Source organism: Toxorhynchites rutilus, chromosome 1, assembly GCF_029784135.1.
Source record: "Toxorhynchites rutilus septentrionalis strain SRP chromosome 1, ASM2978413v1, whole genome shotgun sequence".
In the NCBI taxonomy this organism is placed as follows: Eukaryota; Metazoa; Arthropoda; class Insecta; order Diptera; family Culicidae; genus Toxorhynchites; species Toxorhynchites rutilus.
This window is the reverse complement of record NC_073744.1, coordinates 108,789,072-108,809,255: the sequence shown is the minus strand read 5'-3', so window position 1 is coordinate 108,809,255 and position 20,184 is coordinate 108,789,072. Positions and strand designations below refer to the sequence as shown.

Sequence of the window (20,184 nt, the reverse complement as noted above, 5' to 3'; positions counted from 1 at the left end):
CGGAGCGGGGATTTTTAGGCTGACTGGCTGGCTCGAGAATTACGCATGTGTGAGACAGCGACCAATGTTTCGTTCATTTTTTTCTTTTTCCTTTCCAATGGTGCTTCATTCTATTTCGCTGCTGCTCTGGTTGCCCGTTTTGGTCGGTACGATTTGAGGAGCACAAAATGAACCAATCAAAAATGGGCACATAGTGCATTTGGACAATGCTTGATATTTCACAATTATTCAATTATTTATCTCAAGAAAAATGAAATGTTATTCATTATGATAGATGCGTAGATATATTTCCTATCAATTGATGCCAAAACCATTGCGATCTATTGAGAAATGCTCGAGTTATAAGCGTTCCAAATCTTGCATTTTTTCCTACTTGTTCAGTGCCTAGATTTCCATTTCACCCCCTATATCTTCCGGTTAGACGTAGTCCTACGTCAAATATGCAATAAATGAATTTAAATGGCTGCTGATTTCGACGATCGAAAGGGTATAAAGGGTGTGTCACATCAAATTGCATCACGGAAAAAACGCTGTAGAAATTTAATTTTTAGGAATTACATCTTCAGCTTTCGCTTATAATCAGATAAGAGTGTATAGATCACGTTGGCCATGTTTCACTGTCAATTTTTCGTAAATTTGGAAAAATGTCGTCGAACGAAAAAGAGCGTCGTGAATTAATCCTGTGCACTCATTTCGAGAATCCGGAGTTGTCACATCGGGACATCGGTAAGATGCTGGGAATCGTCCAATCCACGGTCAGCAGAGTACTATAACGATACTTCGAGAACCTAACCATCGACCGGAAGGTGAAGAACGGCAAAAATGGATGCTCCGTCAGTGAAAAAGATCACAAGCGCGTAGTTAAGCAGTTTAGACGTGATCCGAGAAGTTCAGTCCGGGATGTCGCCAATAAGTTGAATTTGTCAAGTTCATTCGTCCAGCGGACCAAGCAGCGGGAGGGCCTGCGTACATACAAGGTTCAGAAGGCTCCTAACCGCGACGAAAGGCAAAACATGGTGGGGAAGACGTGAGCCCGGAAGCTGTACACCGAAATGCTGACGAAGCCGCATTGCCTGGTAATGGACGACGAAACCTACGTCAAAGCGGACTTTCGTCAGCTGTCGGGCCTGTTGTTCTTCTCCGCAGAGGACAAATTCAGCGTTCCGGAGGAGATTCGCAAGCAGAAACTATCCAAGTTTGCCAAAAAGTACATGGTGTGGCAAGCGATCTGCTCTTGCGGAAAGCGGAGCGCCCCCTTCGTGATGCCCGGCACGGTAAACGGGCAGGTTTACCTTAAGGAGTGCCTACAGAAGCGCTTACTACCACTATTGAAGCAGCACGAGGGCCCGACCATCTTCTGGCCGGATCTCGCTTCGTGCCACTATTCAAAGGACGTGTTGGAGTGGTACGAAGCCAACGGGGTCACCTCCGTGCCAAAGGAAATAAACCCGCCCAACGCGCCGGAGCTTCGCCCAATAGAGAAATATTGGGCGATTATGAAGCAGGCCCTCTGGAAGAACCCAAAAGTTGTCAAATCGGAGGCGGACTTCAAGAGAAAATGGATTTCTGTTAAAAAAAACTACAACCTGACGTTGTACAGAACCATATGGACGGGGTAAAGAGGAAGGTGCGAGCATACGGGCTTGGGCTCGAAGTATGAATAAAAAGAAAATGCCAAAAGTTGTTCAATAGTTTTTATTTTACTGTCTAAAATATTCAAAAGGATCGGTCTACTGGGCGAATTTCTATAGCGTTTTTTCCGTGATGCAATTTGATGTGACACACCCTTTACCCACTTAAATCAGATTATGCTAGCTTGAGTAGTTGCGATCGTACAAGGCTATAAAATTATTACAAACAATGTTCCGGACAACGTGGTAAAGAAGAAGATAATTTATTTATTTATACTTATTCGCCAACAGGCTCGGGGCCCCATTGGTAGCTTAATATCTATTTTTTTTATATTCTAACATAAATTAATTTGCATTGCCTAAATATGTTGGCTAGTTCTGAAAAACATTAAAAACTTACGCTTAATACAATCACGTGACAAATGAATATCAAACATAGAAGCTACACTGTTGAATATACGCAGCAGTCCAGTAATAGCACCATGAGCACCGTAGTTCGTTCGCCGCATTGGCATCCAGAGAGGTGCAGAATTCGGAAGCTGTCTTGGGCGAGCCAGCATATTCGTTCTTTGGAGAATTTCAGGGTAGTTGATTCTTGATGTGATTGCATCAGATATCACAATGGCTGGAGCAGTACTCCTACGCGCTTCCGAAGTGTCTAAATTGATAAGCTGGCACCGGCTTTCAAAGCTAGATAGACAATACGAGTATTGCCATGGCAGTAGGCGCAGAGCGAAGCGAATGAATCGTCTTTGCACAAAAAATAGCTAGAAAAATAAAACCTAATTGTCTCGATGCCTTATTACCAATGTGTGCGATATGGTTCCTGTATGAAGCACACCAAGGTCGTTAACGCAATTCGGGCGAGGTATAACGACGTTTGAAAGTCGGTAGTCAATGTAGATAGGACTCCGTTTCCTTGTGAACGACAAGACCGAGCATTTACTGGGATTCAGAATCATCCTATTCGCCTCGCACAAAGCTGTCGTTGCAGAAATATGGCGTCGTCAATGGACCTGATGTGGGGAAATATTTTCATATCATCCGCGTTAATTAATCGGGGACCCTCTAATGAATAATTGCAGTCATTGAGGTGACATACAGAAATAAGTGGACCGAGGTGGCTGCCCTGTGGTATACCTGAAGACAATGGAAAGTACGAAGACAGAAGCTCTCCAATTTTCACGCAATTTGTTCGGCCAGTCAGATAAGACTAGAACCATTGCAGCAGACTACCGCAGACTCCCATGCGTTCCAGCTTGGCCACTGCGATGGCGTGGTTGAATTTGTCGAAGGCAGCTGGCATGTCGGTATATATGGCGTCTGTCTGGCATCTTTGCGAGAAGCCGTCGGTGATATGCGATGTAAAGGCGACAAAACCGACATCTCGAACTACCGTGGCATAACATCGTTGTCGGCGGGATCAAAATGTCTTGAATCTATTATGAATGCTGTCTTGTTTAGTTCATGCAGAAGCTACATTAGTGCTTTTCAGCACGGATTTTATCCAAAGCGATCAGTAGAGAGTAATCTTTGCGAATTCACTTCGACTTGCATCGGTGCGATGGACGACGGATTACAGGTGGATGCAGTGTACACGAATATCAAAGCTGCTTTCGACACCGTAAATCACGAAATCCTACTGGCTAAACTATTTCGACTCGGAGTTTCGGAGAGAATGTGCAACTGGCTTCATTCGTATCTGCGCAACAGGCAACTTTGCGTCAAAACTGGATCCTGTGAATCGGCGCTTTTCTCGCCACGTTCTGGTGTACCACAAGGCAGTAATCTAGGTCCATTGCTGTTCACACTGTACTTCAATGATGTGGTAACTCCTCTGCGAAACGGTGGGCTACTGATTTATGCTGACGATCTTAAAATTTTTCTAATTGTTCAAAATGAAGCTGACTGCAGAGAGCTGCAGGAGCTCTTGGATCGTTTTGTGTATTGGTGCACTATAAACTTTCTCGAAGTGAGTGTCGCTAAATGTTCGATTATAACCTTCCGGAGATGTAAAAGGCCTATCATATACAACTACACCATTCGTGGAGAACTACTTGAACGCATCGAGAAAGTTAAGGATCTTGGAGTGTTATTGAATTATCGACTCTCTTTCAAACTGCAATACACTGCTATAATTGATAAAGCCAATCGTCAATTAGGGTTTACCTTAAAAGTCGCCGAAGGTTTTGTTGATCCCTTGTGTTTGCGTGCTCTCTACTGTTCGCTAGTCAGGCCAATTCTGGAGTATGCATCTGTCGTTTGGTGTCCATTTGAAGCAGTGTGGATTGCGAGAATTGAGTCCGTTCAAAGGAGATTTGTGAGGCGGGCACTGAATAACCTGCCTTGGCGTGACCCGATGAATCTCCCACCTTATGAGGATCGATGCGCGCTGTTGCATATTGAACCCCTTCAAATTCGGCGTGCTATCAATCAAGCTGTATTCGGAGCGAAGATCCTACGGGCTGAAATTGACAGTTCTGAGCTACTGGGTCGCATGCGCATATATGCACCTGAACGAGTTCTGCGATCTAGGCAAATTATCCAAGCTACACGCAGGAATACCCGATATGGCTCACACGATCCAATTAATTTTGTTTGTAGACGTCTTCATGTAGCATACAATTTGTTTGATTTTAATGTGTCTACTTGTACATTTCGTCAACGTTTATTTTCCGCGTGTCCATTTTAATTTATGTAGTAAGTTTCATAAAGACCTTGATGTCAAATGATGAATAAATAATAATAAAGACAATAAAGACAAGCCAAAGGCGAGCAGGTTCGTAATTGTAGAGCGACCGGACATGAACCCGTGCTGATTGTTACTAATTTGTTGCTTACAATGGAACAACGTAGGCGGCAGAACTACGAGTTCGAAAAGCTTTGAAGTGGTGCATAAGGTAGAAATGCCCCTGTAATTGCTATTTTTATCTATGATATATTTTTGTAGTCATAGATTGATTTGACTCAGTCTTATATTTATGAAGGTCTTAACTATTAAACTTGTGTTTAAAAATGATACATGATGACTCTTTATCTTCTTCTTCATGATTGAATAAACAGAAGAAAAGGGTAGTAATGGCTTTAATGGTATTTTTGTGTACATTTTTGAACAGAATGCGGTACTGAATTCTACCACGTTATGTCATCTAACCCGTTTAAAGGATACAAGTACATACAGGAAACGGGTTTTCCAGGGCATCCATTTGATGTATCAGAAGTAAAAAAAAAATACAGATTTTGAACAATGAAAAACTCAATTTAAATGCAATTACTACACACAATCACAGTCCTATGTCAAGATCCCGTCCGTGCTCCTAGGCTCAGACCCATCAACTTTTTTTTTTTTTCCAAAAATGACTTTGTTCAAAAATTTATTACTTTTGAACTTCTGAACCGATTCAGATGATCGATATATCAAATTAAAGCCAATTAGCCAGTCTTTTTTGAAAAAATGACACATTTGCCAATTAATTGATTTCTAGTCGCATAGAAATATTGAACGAAGACTGAAAACATTTGAACTTTGAAAAAAAATAACTTAGAAACGAATAAATAACACATCTCTGATTTTTGGATATGTTATGTAAAAAAAACCTCAGCTTTCAAGAATATATATACAAAAATACAGCATCCTTGGTCCCGAAATCATGTAAACTATAAAAAACCAATACAATAAATAATTACGAAATCAAAATCTTTTTTTTTTCGTAAGTCTAATATTTTTCAAAAAATTCTAGCTAACTGGCTTTTATTTTATATGAATCGGTCCAGTAGATCAAAAGTTATGAATTTTCGTGTTGGAAAAAAGAGGAAAAAATTATTTGTCGAACCATCACTTAACTTTGAAAAATCATAACTCGAAAACGAAAAAAACTTTGGTTTCGACATATGTTATGTGAAAAATCCTCAGCTTTTTAGACAAAAGATAAAAAAAATATAACCCCTTGGTCTCGAGACTATGAAAACAATAAGAAAACGAATACAATCAATAATAACGATAACAGATAACCCCGATTATCCGCGGAATAGTCTGGCTAGCTCACCGCGAATAACGAAAATCGCGGTTAACGCAATAAAGGACTAAAAATGAGAAAAAAAGATATTTTAGCATGAAAACTATGTTTCATCAATACATAAATCATTAAACTATCCATCTGGAAGGTCGTGTACACCAGTGGTCAGATAATGTGAAAGTCACGATCAAAACAAAAGTGCATTAGCCTATCACTCACTGACAAATTCCGAGAAGGGTTAAATATTTACTATGGAACTCACTGTCGCGCATAATCCGCACCGCGGATCATCCGCTCGCGGATAATCGAAGTTCACTGTATATATGTTTTTAATATTTTTTCTTAAAAGCTGAGCAAATCAAAGATATTTCTGGTTTTTTGAGTTATAACTTGTTTTCAATATTCGTTAAAAATTTATATGCAACTAGACTAGATCTATGCGACTAGAATTCAATTTCTTCGCAAGTGTAATAATTATAAAAAAGAGCTCATTGCTCATTGGCTTCAATTTGATAGGTCGATCATCTGAATCGGTCCAGTAATTCAAAAGTTATGAATTTTTGAAAAGGTTATGTTTAGAAGAAAAGACAAAAAGACTTTGAAAAATCATAACTTTAAAACTACAAAAATCACATCTCTGATTTTTGGATATATCATGTAAAAAACCACAGCTATTAAGAAAAAATAAAAAAAATATAGCGCTCCTAGTCCAAAGCCATGAATTCATAAAAATAAAATACAGTCAATAATTACGGAAACAGAGTCGAGCGTGGTATTTCCCTGAGAAATATCAATTGATTGTCTTTAATTTGATATGCAGACCATCCGAATCGGTGTAGTAGCTCAAAAGTTATGAATTCTCATTTGCGAAAAAAATGATTTTTCGCACCACTCTTAAATGAAAATGAGCATCCTAATGCAAAAAATACGTGTCTAATGTTTTGCAATAGAGAACGAATGTACCACTTTTCACGTAAATGTGAGAACCACTATATCGGTTCGGCATGGCACAGCTGTATATATATATATATAGCATTGAATGTGAATATGGCACTGCCGAACGATTTCCATGTTGATGACTGCGTTGTTAACTTATATGTATGATTGTGCGTCATTATCAATATTTCTTCGTTGATATTAGGCTGTCAAAAAAGTCCTGCGGTATTTTCGCGAGGTGTCGTTGTAAGCGCGTAGTTCTAGTTGTATTCATTGTTGTCATACTATAGCTTGTTGGAAAGGTATTTTTGCGCGCTATAATATAGTCCTTGACAGTGTTTTGTTTGGTTAAGTCGTTCGTGAGTTATAGTGTCGCAAATATGGAGCAAAATAAAGAGGAAATCCGACATATTTTACAGTACTACTATGACATAGGCAAAAATGCATCCCAAGCTGCCAATAAAATTTGTGCAGTTTATGGACTCGATACAGTTTCCATTTCCACCGCACAACGATGGTTTCAACGTTTTCGATCTGGTGTAGAGGTCGTCGAAGATGCGCCACGCACCGGAAGGCCTGTCGTCGAAAATTGCGACAAAATCGCTGAATTAACCGAGAAAGACCGGCATAGTAGCAGCCGTAGCATCGGCCAAGAGCTGGGGATAAGTCATCAAACCGTTATTAACCATTTGAAGAAGCTTGGATTCACAAAGAAGCTCGATGTATGGGTGCCACACACGTTGACACAAAAAAACATCTTTGACCGTATCGACACATGTGAATCGCTGCTGAATCGCAACAAAATCGACCCGTTTCTGAAGCGGATGGTGACTGGCGATGGAAAGTGGGTCACTTACGACAACGTGAAGCGCAAACGGTTGTGGTCGAAGCCCGCTGAAGCGGCTCAGACGGTGGCCAAGCCCTCATTAACGGCCAGGAAGGTTCTGCTGTGTGTTTGGTGGGATTGTCAAGGAATAATCTATTATGAGCTGCTTCCCTATGGCCAAACGCTCAATTCGGACCTGTACTGCCAACAACTGGACCGCTTGAAGGTAGCACTCATGAAGAAGAGGCCATCTTTGATAAACAGAGGCCGCATTGTCTTCCATCAGGACAACGCCAGGCCACACACTTCTTTGGTGACTCGCCAGAAGCTCCGGGAGCTCGGATGGGAGGTTCTTTTGCGTCCGCCGTATAGTCCGGACCTTGCACCAAGTGACTACCACCTGTTTTTGTCCATGGCGAACGAGCTAGGTAGTCAAAAGTTAGCCACAAAAGAGGCCTGTGAAAATTGGCTATCCGAGTTTTTTTGCCAATAAGGAAGCGAGCTTCTATAACAGGGGTATTATGAAGTTGGCATTTCGTTGGGAACAAGTCATCGAACAAAACGGCGCATATTTGACTTAAAACAGATGATTGTAACTAATTTTATGAACAAATGAAAATTCAAAAAAAAAGTGGGTGGGTTATATCTATGATATAACCGCAAAGTGGACGTGGGACTACCTTAGCTTAGTAATCATTTGTTTGTATTGATTAAATTTATGATTGAATGAAACAATTTCCGAATTTAATTGAATTTAATATATTTGCGTTGTGAGACCGTGTTAGGGAAACGCACTCTAGTCTGCATAAAGGCAAGCGAGTACAAAAGTACTTGCGGTTTGCATGTATTTGCAATGCCGATTTCCCCAGACACCTTGGTTTAGAAGTCTTTATAGGTAAACAGATTCAGTCGGAACAAGAATACTCCCGAGCTGCATGAATTTGCAATCCAAATTTCCCTAGACACCTTGGTTCTGAAGCCTATGTTGAGGAAACACTTTTTATTCGGAACAAAAATGCCCCCGACTTGCATGAATTTGCAATGCCAATTTTCCCAAGCTCCTTGGATTTGAATTCTGTGTAAGGGAAACACATTTCGGTGGGAACAAAAGCTCCCCCTGCTTTCATGTATTTGCAATGTCGATTTCTCCAACGCTGCTTGGTTTTGAAGTCTGTGTTGGGGAAACCGTAAAACGGGCCAATCAAAACGAGGCAGTTTGGGCGTTTAGATAACGCTAAACATTTTACAGTTATTCAATTATTTATCTAATGAAAAATAACATTTTATTAATTGTGATAGATGCGTAGAAATATTCCCTATCAATCGATGCAAACATCTTTCCGATCCAGTAGAAAATGTTCGAGTTATAAGCATTCGAAATCTTGCATTTTTTCGTGCATGTTCTGTGTTTATGTTTTCATTTTACCCCCCATATATTCCGGTTAGACGTAGTCCCACGTGCGGGCGCAGAGATACCCCCGACTTGCATGAATCAAAAACTTCAACTTCTACATTTTATACTATAAAGGATTTAAACTTGAAAGTTCATTCGTCTCTAATGTCTGCACGATTTTCCCAGATTCCTAAGTTTAGGAGACCGTGTTAAAGAAACATATTTTAGTTTGCACAAAGGCAAGCGAGTACAAAAGTACTCGAAGCTTGCATTTATTTGCAGAGCCGATTTTCCCAGACATTTTGGTTTTAAAGTCTGTGTTAAGCAAACACATTTCAGTCGGAACAAAAATGCCACTGACTTGCATGAATTTACAATGTCAATTTCCTCAGACACCTTGGTTCTGAAGTCTGTGTTGGGGAAACACATTTCAGTCGGAACAAAAATTCACCTGAATTTCATGTATTTGCAATGTTGATTTCTCCACGCTACATGGATTTGAACTCTGTGTTAGGGAAACACATTTCAGTCGGACCAAAAATGGCCCCGACTTACATGTATTTGGAATGCCAATTTCCCCACGCTCCTTGGATTTAAAGTCTGTGTTAGGGAAACACATTTCAGTCGGAACAAAAATACCCCCGACTTTCATGTATTTGCAATGCTGATTTATCCAAGGCTGCTTGGGTTTGAAGGCTGTGTTAGGGAAATCGTAGATCGGGCCAATCAAAATGAGGCAGTTATGCCGTTTAGATAACGCTTAACATTTTACAGTTATTCAATTGTTTATCTGATGAAAAATAACATTTTATTAATTGCGATAGAAGCGTAGAAATATTCCCTATCAATTGATGCAAACATCTTTCCGATCCAGTAAGAAATGTTCGAGTTATAAGCATTCGGAATCTTTCATTTTTTCCTGCATGTTCTGTGTTTAGGTTTTCATTTTACCCCCCATATACTCCGGTTAGACGTAGTCCCACGTCAAAATACCGCGGGACTTTTTTGACAGCCCAATATATTGGACGTCCACTATTAAATATTAGAACTATAGAAAAATGTCATACGGTGAGTCAAATATCTTTGATGTGATGAATAGAGCCTCTCATTTTTCAAAAACCTGTAAAATATTGTTATATCCAAAAAAATTGCAAAAAAAATTAAAGTATTTTACAGATATGTCTGTAAATGTACAAACATATCTGTAAGTCTGGCATCTCTGGTGGTCTGAGAATTTATTGCGAGAAATCCCTTGAAAAAATGCATGAATTTGCTTGAAAATGAAGTGGATTGAGTCCACACCACTTAGCTACATACTAGGGATCATTGAAACATTGCCCATCGACCGTTATATTATTTGAAAGGCAAATTGCTTATAACGAATTTTTGGCAGCGCATATGGAGTGAAGATGAGGCCGGTCGTTGGTTACAAACGATTATCCCTAAGGTCTCAACGAGTACATGGTTCAAGGGATTGATTGTAGGAATGTAGGCTTACGTTCAATCACTACAATCTAAGCGCGCATCTTCATCGGACTGGTCTCGCAGCATGCAATCTATGTGTTGGGGCGAGGGCTACCACGACATCGAGCATGTTTTCTGGTCGTGTATTCGGTTCCATGCTGCCCGCTCTCAGCTCTCTAGAGCATTGAGGGCACAAGGCAGACAATCGCATATCCCCGTCCGGGATATCTTAGGTAGCCGTGATCCTGATCTTCCGCTTCATCTATACCTGTTCCTCAGAAACGCCGATGTCAACGTTTAATGATGTATCCTCTGTTGTATCCCTGTATCATATCCCTCCTATGCTTGAAAGTCTCTATAATGAAGAATAAAAAAAAAATATCCCTCCTATCCGATCGATAAACTTTTACTTTGTCGCGGCAATACATATACATACTCTTTAGGGGAACCGCGGGTAATACGGACAGTGGAGGTAATATGGACAGGTAGTTGATTTGTATAATTACATTTTGACATTCCGATTTCTGTTAATGAGAACACCTTCGACATGTTATTCTATAATATTTAAGCCACTCTATGACGATGAATACTGATCAGAAGTGGAAAAGGGAAACAAAAACCGAAAATCATACATGATTCCGAGTGAGGATGTAATATTAACTGCTTCAATATTAAGCATTTTGAGTGGTTTAATATCAAAATTGAATTCGCTGATGGTTAGATTTCGGTTTGTGAGTTAACAGAGAAGCGATATTAAGTATGTACGGAAAAGTAAATTCATTTTTGAGTGGAAAAAAATAAATAATATAATTGTACTGGTGGGGTAAAACGGACAGTTGCCAGTGGGAGTGAGATGAACTGTGAAAAGTCTGTTTAATCTATTCCTAAGGAATTCCCTGCGTCTATAAATTGAAATAAAATCACCAGATGTAGACTGTTTAGAAACTGACTGGAACCAAAAGCAAAATAGTTTAGGATCTGTCCGTTTATACTGATGAAAAGAACGATATCACTTCAAGGTGTATTAATTCGATTTTTTCATCATTGACCGGACATTCGTGATGAGTTGAGAACTTTGTTAAATTAAACTATTCCTCTCCCGATCGATAAACCTCTACCTCTACGACTTGAGTTAATCGTCGCTCGCATTGTACTTTCGAATTTCGATCTATTTGTATGCGCCGTTTATCTCCCACCCAATAGGGAAACAGCTCTATATGAGAACCATTCTGCATGTATGCAAAACCTACTGGAACATGCCGTCGACAAAGGTCGTGAATTGGTTTTAGGGGGTTTCAATCTTCCTCATTTACGTTGGATGTATGATGAAAACATTAACTCTATTTTGCCAGTTCATGCTTCCTCCGAGCAGGAGATTGTTTTAATAGAGTCTGTTGTAGGCTGCGGTCTCTATCAGATCGATGATCTGACAAACGTGCATGGGAGACTGCTTGATTTGGTGTTTGTTAATGAGGACAAGAATGTCGATTTATTCGATCCACCGTTGCCAATGCTCAACATCGATCCACATCATAAGCCCTTCGTTTTGTTTCAATTTTTTATCAACGAGTGTTTTAAATAGTCCGAGATGTTTTCCCTTTGAAGGAACGACGCCAATGCGGTGGGAAGAGACACCCTTGGTGAAACAACGAATTGCAGCATCTACGAAATCATCTTCGCAAAGCTAGAAAACGTTATTTTCGGTCGAGGAGTGAACTGCGCAAAGTTGAGCTGCGTGCCTTAGAGAGCGTATATAACTCTTTGCATGCGCGATGCTTTAGCAGCTACATTCATCGCACAGAAGAAAGTTTGAAACAGGTTCCCAAGTCGTTCTGGTCATTCGTGAGAAATCGAAAACAGATAGAGTTCCTCAGCATGCATTCTACAATGGAGTTTCAGCTAAAACCCCACTCGACTCGATAAACTTGTTCTCGTCTTTATTTCGGAGTATGCTAAGTAATAACCGATCACCTTCGTCTGAAGCGTACCTGGACAGTTTGCCTCGATATAAATTGAACATGGCGCCTTTCAATATTTCTGCCTGTGATGTGTTGAACAAATTGCAACAACTAGATGCTACCAAAGGTGCGGGACTAGATCGCTTATCTCTGCTATTCATCAACAACTGTGCCGACTCAATTACCGTTCCTGCCACCATCCTCTTTAATCGTTCCATGAAGGAGGTTATTTTCCTAAGTTTATGGAAAACTGCTGCTGTTACTCCTATACAGAAAGCTGGCAATATGCATAACGTCGAAAACTACCGTGGCATCTCTAATTTAAGCTGCTTGCCTAAAGCCTTCGAAAGTCTCATTCATGATTCGCTTTATCCGCACGTACATCGGATCACTTCCGACCACCAGCATGGGTTCGTGAGAAAACGCTCGACCACAACAAACTTAATGATTTATTTCTTACCTTACAGAACGTTGTGCTTACGTGCGCATTGGTGGAGCAAACTCAGCCCCGTTTGACATTACATCCGGTGTGCCCCAAGGCAGTCTTCTGGGCCCACTTATATTTGTACTGTTCATCAACGATCTCTGCCACACCATAAGTTCTCCAAAGGTGATGTTCGCCGACGACTTGAAATTCTACCGGGTAGTCTCATCATTAGTTGAATGTCATGCCATCCAAAATGTTATCGATGCATTACTAATCTGGTGTAAACTAAACGGAATGGACGTCCATATTCGAAAATGTAACGCAATTTCTTTCTGTCGGAACGCTATAAACTATGACTATAAAATGTCCACAACCAGTATCGTCAGAGTCAGCACTGTTAAGGATCTCGGTGTGCTACTCGACAGTAAGTTAAAATCTGCTCAGCACGTATCAGCAACAACAGCCAAAGCATACTCAGTACTTGGGTTTGTGAAACGGAACACGCAGCAGTTTAGAGATATCTATTGCTTGAAGACACTTTTTTGTGCACTTGTACGCAGTGTACTTGAATATGGCGTGCTCCTCTGGGCGACATACCATGTCGTACAGACAAACCCAATTGAGAGAATTCAACGGAACTTTCTTCGTTATGCGCTTCGTTTGCTACCGTGGAATGATCCTGTCCGACTGCCATCGTACGAGCAACGGTGTGCCCTGATAAACCTCCCGAGCTTGACGAGTAGAGGGATTCTGTTGCAGCGGCTAGTATGGGAAGAACCTAAATATTCTCTCTGTCAGTAGAACGAACGTTGCATTTGCTTTTTCTATTTCATGAGAACGTGCCCATTTGCTGATTCAGTATAATTATTGAAAGACGTAGTCCTACGTCAAACAAGTAGGTAAATTTTTTTAGATACTTGTAATTGTTATCAGGGCTCTGCATAGTCATAGTCAACTGAGGATAGTCAGCTGACTATCTGACTGACTATATCCGTATTCAGCTAGTAATGACTTTTGGCTTCTTCACGCAGTTTCTCCGTCAAAACGACTAAAAAGTCAGTCGGACGATTAGTCGCTATCTCCCTCTACCGACTATATCATTTCATTCATCCCAGTCAACTTGTCCTCATTGCATTTTGAAGTGACTTGCCCCAAAACCAAAACCCAAACCCTTCCCCCAAAAATTCGTTCCTTTCTTTTTCACTCCCATGTACGTGTGCATGCATCAATGTTCGAGTTCAACGTGGCTTGACATACGCTACAGGTGAACTAGATTATTTTGTATCGTACACGAAAATCACTCACACGTATAAAATAGCGTGTAGTGTGTGTGCGCTATTTTGCACGCTATTTACTAATACTAACGCAAGGACCTTTATAGAATTCTTGATAAATGTCTAAGTTCGTTGGTTTGAGTTCACGATGGGTAGACAATAAACCGTCCATTGATGGGGTAACTCTTTTTCTGCATCAGAAATCACGTTTTCGTTCCTCTTTTGGATGTAAAAATAAGATTGCGAACGCGGCTATAAAACTAGTGTCAGGGGGAAATGGAAGGGTGGATTGAAGTCAGTTGAATAAAGAGCCAGATTTGTATTCATTAAGTGCGATTCGCATACAACATCCACGACACGTTCACGTTCCCGAAATTATCAAGCAGATCTTATGCAAACATTCACATACACCGGCAACGGCAACTTCGACTTGCCGTTGCTGGTGTATGTGAATGCTTCAATAGGAGTTGCATGGAAGAATAACTGACGCAACGTGACGTGACGGAACGTGAACGTGACGTGGACGTTGCATGTGAATCGCGCTTTAGTCGCGTCAGTTAAAATAACCACTGACTGGAATAATTCACCAGTCATTCTCGCTAGTCAACGCTAGTCTATCTTTTTTCTAGCCAAGTCACTTTTTGTTGGCGGCGACTGCCGAAGCAGTTCTAGTCGAAGCAAAGCTACGGAGAGTAGAGTAGGTCTTCACTTTTCACTTTCGAAGATTTCGGGCTCTGATTGTTATACATATAAAATAATTCAAAATAAAGTAACACTAGATGGCCGACCCAGAGAGCCCTCCGGGTCACATGCGGCCTGCTAAGTCTAGTATAACTCAGTAAAAACAAATGAAATACTCCAATATTCTTTTATGTAATTTGAATGTATATAAATGTATATGTTTGTAACGTAGGGTATGAGTATTGTTTGCATCTCATTTTACATTTTTCCTAATTTTTTTTAGCAAGATATCGATGCGAAATTTCTTTTTTCACGATGTATTTTTGTTAAATTCAATACCTCACTGCAAATCTCAAGTTTTTTTTCTGCGTATGTATTTTGGATAAACAAAATATTATTGGCGTTAGCATGATTTCATTTTCTCCGGATACATAATTTCGGTATATTCTGTGAAGCTTCAACTTCAGCAAAGTCTCTTCTTGTTAACGGAATATTATTCGACAAGGTATAATACATAACATTCCAATTCAATGTGTTTGCTCAATGTATTACCTTTATTCAAAGCAATGCATTGTGCACCGATAACCTCATTGAAGGACACGCAATCTTATTATTGATACGTTGTGTTTATGTACACTATGTACAGGTATTTTGAAAATAAGAAATACTATTCAAAATGTTGTAAAAAGAAAGCACATTTCCAAAGTCAATAATCAAACTTATCTTATTGGAATTTGATTCAAAATACTTACATTACAGTTTTCAATTAACATTAACCTACAATAACAAGCTTTAAATCAATACGGATTTGACCGATCAGATGACTACATTAAAAGCAAAAATCATGTAGAAACAATACTTACAACAGATAAACTTATCCCACGCAAAAAAATAACAAACAATATTATCACAGATAATTTGAATCAGAATATAGTTCGTACATAATTGATTTACTTATTTCTAAAAATTAGACATAAATATTCGAAAAGTGTTTCAAATATATGCGTTTAATCGTCAGATCAAATGAAAAGTAATGAGAAAACATAACCGTCGAATATTTAAATTTTTCTAATGCATGTATTAATTTATATATTTCTTACTGACAGAAGTTTTATGATTACAGAGATTCTTACTTCCATGTTGATTTTTCCGATAATTCATTTCAAACGAATCGGTTATGCTGTTTGTTATATTGTGATACAATTGAAATTTGATGTGATATATTACCAGTATAAAAAAAATGATTAAAATCATAATCCATTGTATTTGATCAATCGATTTGAAAGTTACGACGAATGATGTGGATTTAAAGCGGCTTCAAGATCAGTGCTCATCAGAACATCAGTTTCTAGGTTCTGTTGATGTGTCTTTGTTCAAGTACAACAATTAAACATGTTGATGAATGCTTCATGGCCACGAATCTTGATAAAGCCGTCTATAAATTTACACCTCGCCCAGGATACCTCTACTTAAGAGCAGAGAGAATAGTTCTACCAGTTCGCATGATATTGTTTCCAATAGAACCACATCTCCATTTGCTCAGAAGGTTTATAACAAGTCGATTCATTTCTTCTCGATAAATATAAATATGGCGAAATCACCTCGGGTACCATTTAAAGTATAGCCAGAACACCTTCATTTTTTCCATACTCAATCGTTTGCGTTTTGTATTGCTGCTAATAATTCAATGACGTCTTCCTTTTCCGTTAATTCTTTGGCTTGTCCTTCTTATTCTGTTCCGTGTTTCGCAGTTTGGTCATAATCTTCCGGGAGTGGCCATTGGGATCGAAATGGTTAGTGTGCTCGCTAGCTTCCTTCTTGGATCGTTGCTTGCCTGAGTGGCCCGAGTAGATGTGTTTGTCGAATTCGAAATTATATTTTTCATACTCATCAAAATGTACTTCCGACATCTTGTTTCGCTCTTGTTTTAATTTTATTCAGACAAAAATGCGCCGTAAATATCACGTCAACTGTAGCAAGAATTGAAAAAAAGCGAATTAAAGCTCCAAATGTCACAATACAAAGATGCGATTGTGTTCTTCTCAAACGCTGAATACTCACTTGAAATTGCTTACAAAAATATATATCAGCTTTAGCCTTTACCAAATAGTTGTTTTCTATGAAATGGCTCTGAAACGACTGCCTCTGAACTTCAATTTTTCACTCTTTATGCCTCCTCTTTGTTTTGCGTGATAACTGCCGTCACTGTGTTGGTGTTATTGAACAACATATTTGTGTTTACGCATACATTGCTGCTACGAATCATGAAATGATGATTCTGCGTCCAATGACTATTCACATTGACCAGGTGTATGTTGCGTATGTATGTTTCCTAAAAATCTTTGAAGCGTATATACCGACCTATACCGACGAAGCCAGATGCAAATGAAGATTGAGATGTCCTTGAGACGTGTGACTAATTTGAAGAAATCGGTGCTGTTGCTGATTTATATACATTGTAGTTGTCAAACGTTCTGTTGTCAATTCTTCTATTTACTTTTGTGATCATATCAGTAATAATGAATAAAAAAAATCATACGTGATAAAAAAGCTTTCGATGTAAATCCGAAAAAAGCATTTATGTGAATTGCTATAAAATATGAAACTTGAAGCACGAAAATAAAATAGAAAACTTGACAAACAAAAGTTTCTTTCTGTTTATAGCAATATTTCGGTACCGTGTGCGAGAAAGCTCTCCAAACTGGGGTTGAGTTTTACGTGAATTATCGTTGAACGTTTTCAATCATACACTGTTTTAATTTGATTGCGATCAACGGTTTTTTAAAAGTACAGGGTCTTTCAGATTAAGCGCTCACGCGACAAATTTCAATACCCACTAAAAAAGTGAACCGATTTTAATTTTAAAAAAACGAAACGAAAGCTTATTTTAGGACATTTTCGATGTGACCACCCCTTTTTTCGATAACGCGTTTTAAACGGTGATCAAAATTCTTCAGGCACAACTCTAACATTACGACAAATCTGAGTTATTTCTTCTTTAAGTTCCTTCAAGATTTGTGGCTTATTAACATAGCAACGGTCCTTCACGTATCCCCAGAGGAAGTAATCGACGACGAGAAATGTTGAAATGTTGAATATTATCGTCCCGAAGTGGGGAATTCAGTGTTACCATCGACGGAGCGAAAAAACAGGAAGTGGGTTATATCTATGGTATAATCGCAAGGGTGACGTAGGACTATCGTTGATTTAGAGATCATTTGTATGAAGTTGAATCTGAATTCATTCTGAATGAATGAATATTTGGAGAACTTCGAAAACGAGAGCGTTACGTTGGAGGCACAAGGTTTTATGCATCCAATATTGGATACGGAAATATCCTACTGATGGGGAAGAATAATCTTCAGAAGCTATCCTGTTGAACCACAAAATCAAATGTATTTGGCAGATTATTTTCCAGCAATGATTAGATCTTTCCGGAACTTTCTCGATGCTGAATGGCATCCTAACGGAAAAAGTTCTGCGCGTGTATGTGTCGATCCTTCGCCGTCCACCTCCTCCAGCACGTTAGGCAACGATGTTGTCTTGTCGATGTCCTCACGAAAAATGAATGTGTCTCACCACCAGAATATCGCTTAAGTATGCTTTTTGTGTGTGATTGAATAGAGAGAAGGTGTGATTTACGATGGCAATTTGGAAGGCAAACTAGAGGGGAATGAACTCTCTGAGCTCGGAACTTTCGGCGACTGAGCAATAATCGATTGCGGGCGCATACAATATTGGATACGGAAATATCCTACTGATGGGGAAGAATAATCTTCTGAAGCTATCCTGTTAATTGCGATTGATTGAAAAACCACAAAACCAAATGTATTTGGTCACAGTGTTACATGGATAGAAAACATTCAATTAAACTCTTTCACATGAATATATTTTGAAAATTCCCAAAGGAACTGGCAGATTATTTTCAGTAACGATTAGATATTTCCACATTTTCCTCGATACTGGAAGCCCACCAGTGGTTAATGCCAACTCGATAACCACCTGTTAATAGCACTTGATTGAAACATATTTGGTCACAGTGTTACATGGATAGAAAACATTCAATTAAACTCTTTCACATGAATATATTTTGAAAATTCCCAGAGGAACTGGCAGATTATTTTCAGTAACGATTAGTTATTTCCACATTTTCCTCGATACTGGAAGCCCACCAGTGGTTAATACCAACTCGATAACCACCTGTTAATAGCCGCGCGTGTATGTGTGTGTAGCGATGTCTTCCCAGGGAACCGTTTGTGGCATCACTCTCCTCCTGATAGATTCCCTTCTGGCCTAGGGTGCACAAACAGGCTCTTGGTGACACCGTTCATCCGCGCTTTCATGATAAATAAAGAGCTTCACCGCAACAGCGACAACATGCTCCAATCGCTGTTCAATTAGAACTGAGTGGATTTCCGAGCGCCGCTCGCTTATATACCGATTGGTGATTTCAATAGCCTGTTTTGAAAGCAATTTTAAGACTATTGAAACAAGTTTTTGGATCAAAAAGTAACAAGTATATAACGCGTAGACATTTTATCTTTCGAATGAAGTGTTTATCATACCATTTCGTTCAGTTGTTTAGGAGCTATTAACGTTCAAAATCTCGGTCTCCGGCGTAACGCTTTCGTTTTCGAAACTTTGATTTTACACCCCGGTATAGAAATGAAAGACGTAGTCCTACGTCAAACATATAAGGAGCTATTCGTTTTTTTTGCGTGAGCGTTTAATCTGAAAGACTTTTACTTTATAGCTTTTGTACAGGTCGTCCATAAACGTGGTGTCAGTAAATATTCTTTCAAACAGTCTATTTTTCAAATCAAACTGAATGGTTTTGTATGTAACATGGATCTGAAAAAACTAAAACAAGTATATGATTTTAACTCTTTGCACATGAACGGCGCTTCTGCGGCGCCCGGTCGATTTGAAGTGTCAACTAATAACAAAGTTTAATATTCATCAAAGTTTGTTGTTTCCGACATATAAAATAAACTAACAAAATATTCTTATTTGTATACATTTGTGTTTGTTTATAAATAATATTTTAGCACTTGTAAAATGTTTGGCTAATTTGGCCAAAATCTTCTCGAGTTGATAAATTTGCTGGGATATCGCCTCCACTCTTGCGTGTATATGCCAGTTATTTCCAGCACACATTAAATCGTATAACTTTTGCATGTATTAGGTCCCATATAAGTTCGTATCAAATTAAAATCGTATAAAATAGCAATCATCATTTGTGTCCGAAATTGTATAAAATGCAAAAACACGATTTTCTATATCATTGATGGATTAAGTCGTATTATATACGCACATTCTATTCATTTTATATAGCATTCGGGCCAAATCGCATATCAGTTGTTACCGATCAATTATCGTCGGTCACGGTCACTTCTATGTTCAATGTTTTCTGTTTAGTATTTATGTTAAGTTTTGCTTGTTTTGGACTGTTGGAATTGTCGATAAATGTACGAGGGCAGTCCGATAAGTACTTAGCCTACAAAAAAAAATGTAAGAGGTTGTATCTAGGACACGACCGCATATTTTCGACGTAGAACTACGCAATTACATTATGGAA

General features: G+C 39.1%; 2 protein-coding genes across 4 annotated transcripts in view; both read right to left on the bottom strand.

The window, feature by feature from the left end:
- The window catches only part of LOC129763521 (glutathione hydrolase 1 proenzyme-like), a 307,297-nt gene that overhangs the window by 117,471 nt on the left and 169,642 nt on the right, over positions 1-20,184 (bottom strand). The gene's annotated exons all lie outside the window — the stretch shown is intronic.
- LOC129763526 (nuclear protein 1) lies at positions 15,851-16,828 on the bottom strand. The gene is made up of 2 exons (XM_055762672.1): positions 16,668-16,828; positions 15,851-16,576 (listed from the first exon to the last, which is right to left on the bottom strand). The coding sequence occupies exon 2, from the start codon at positions 16,514-16,516 to the stop codon at positions 16,313-16,315; it is 204 nt and encodes a 67-aa protein (XP_055618647.1). The 5' UTR covers positions 16,517-16,576; positions 16,668-16,828; the 3' UTR covers positions 15,851-16,312.

What these genes read in the sequence shown, in the direction of transcription:
- LOC129763526 (XM_055762672.1), bottom strand. Translation starts at nt 16,516, where the DNA reads ATGTCGGAAGTACATTTTGATGAGTATGAAAAATATAATTTCGAATTC.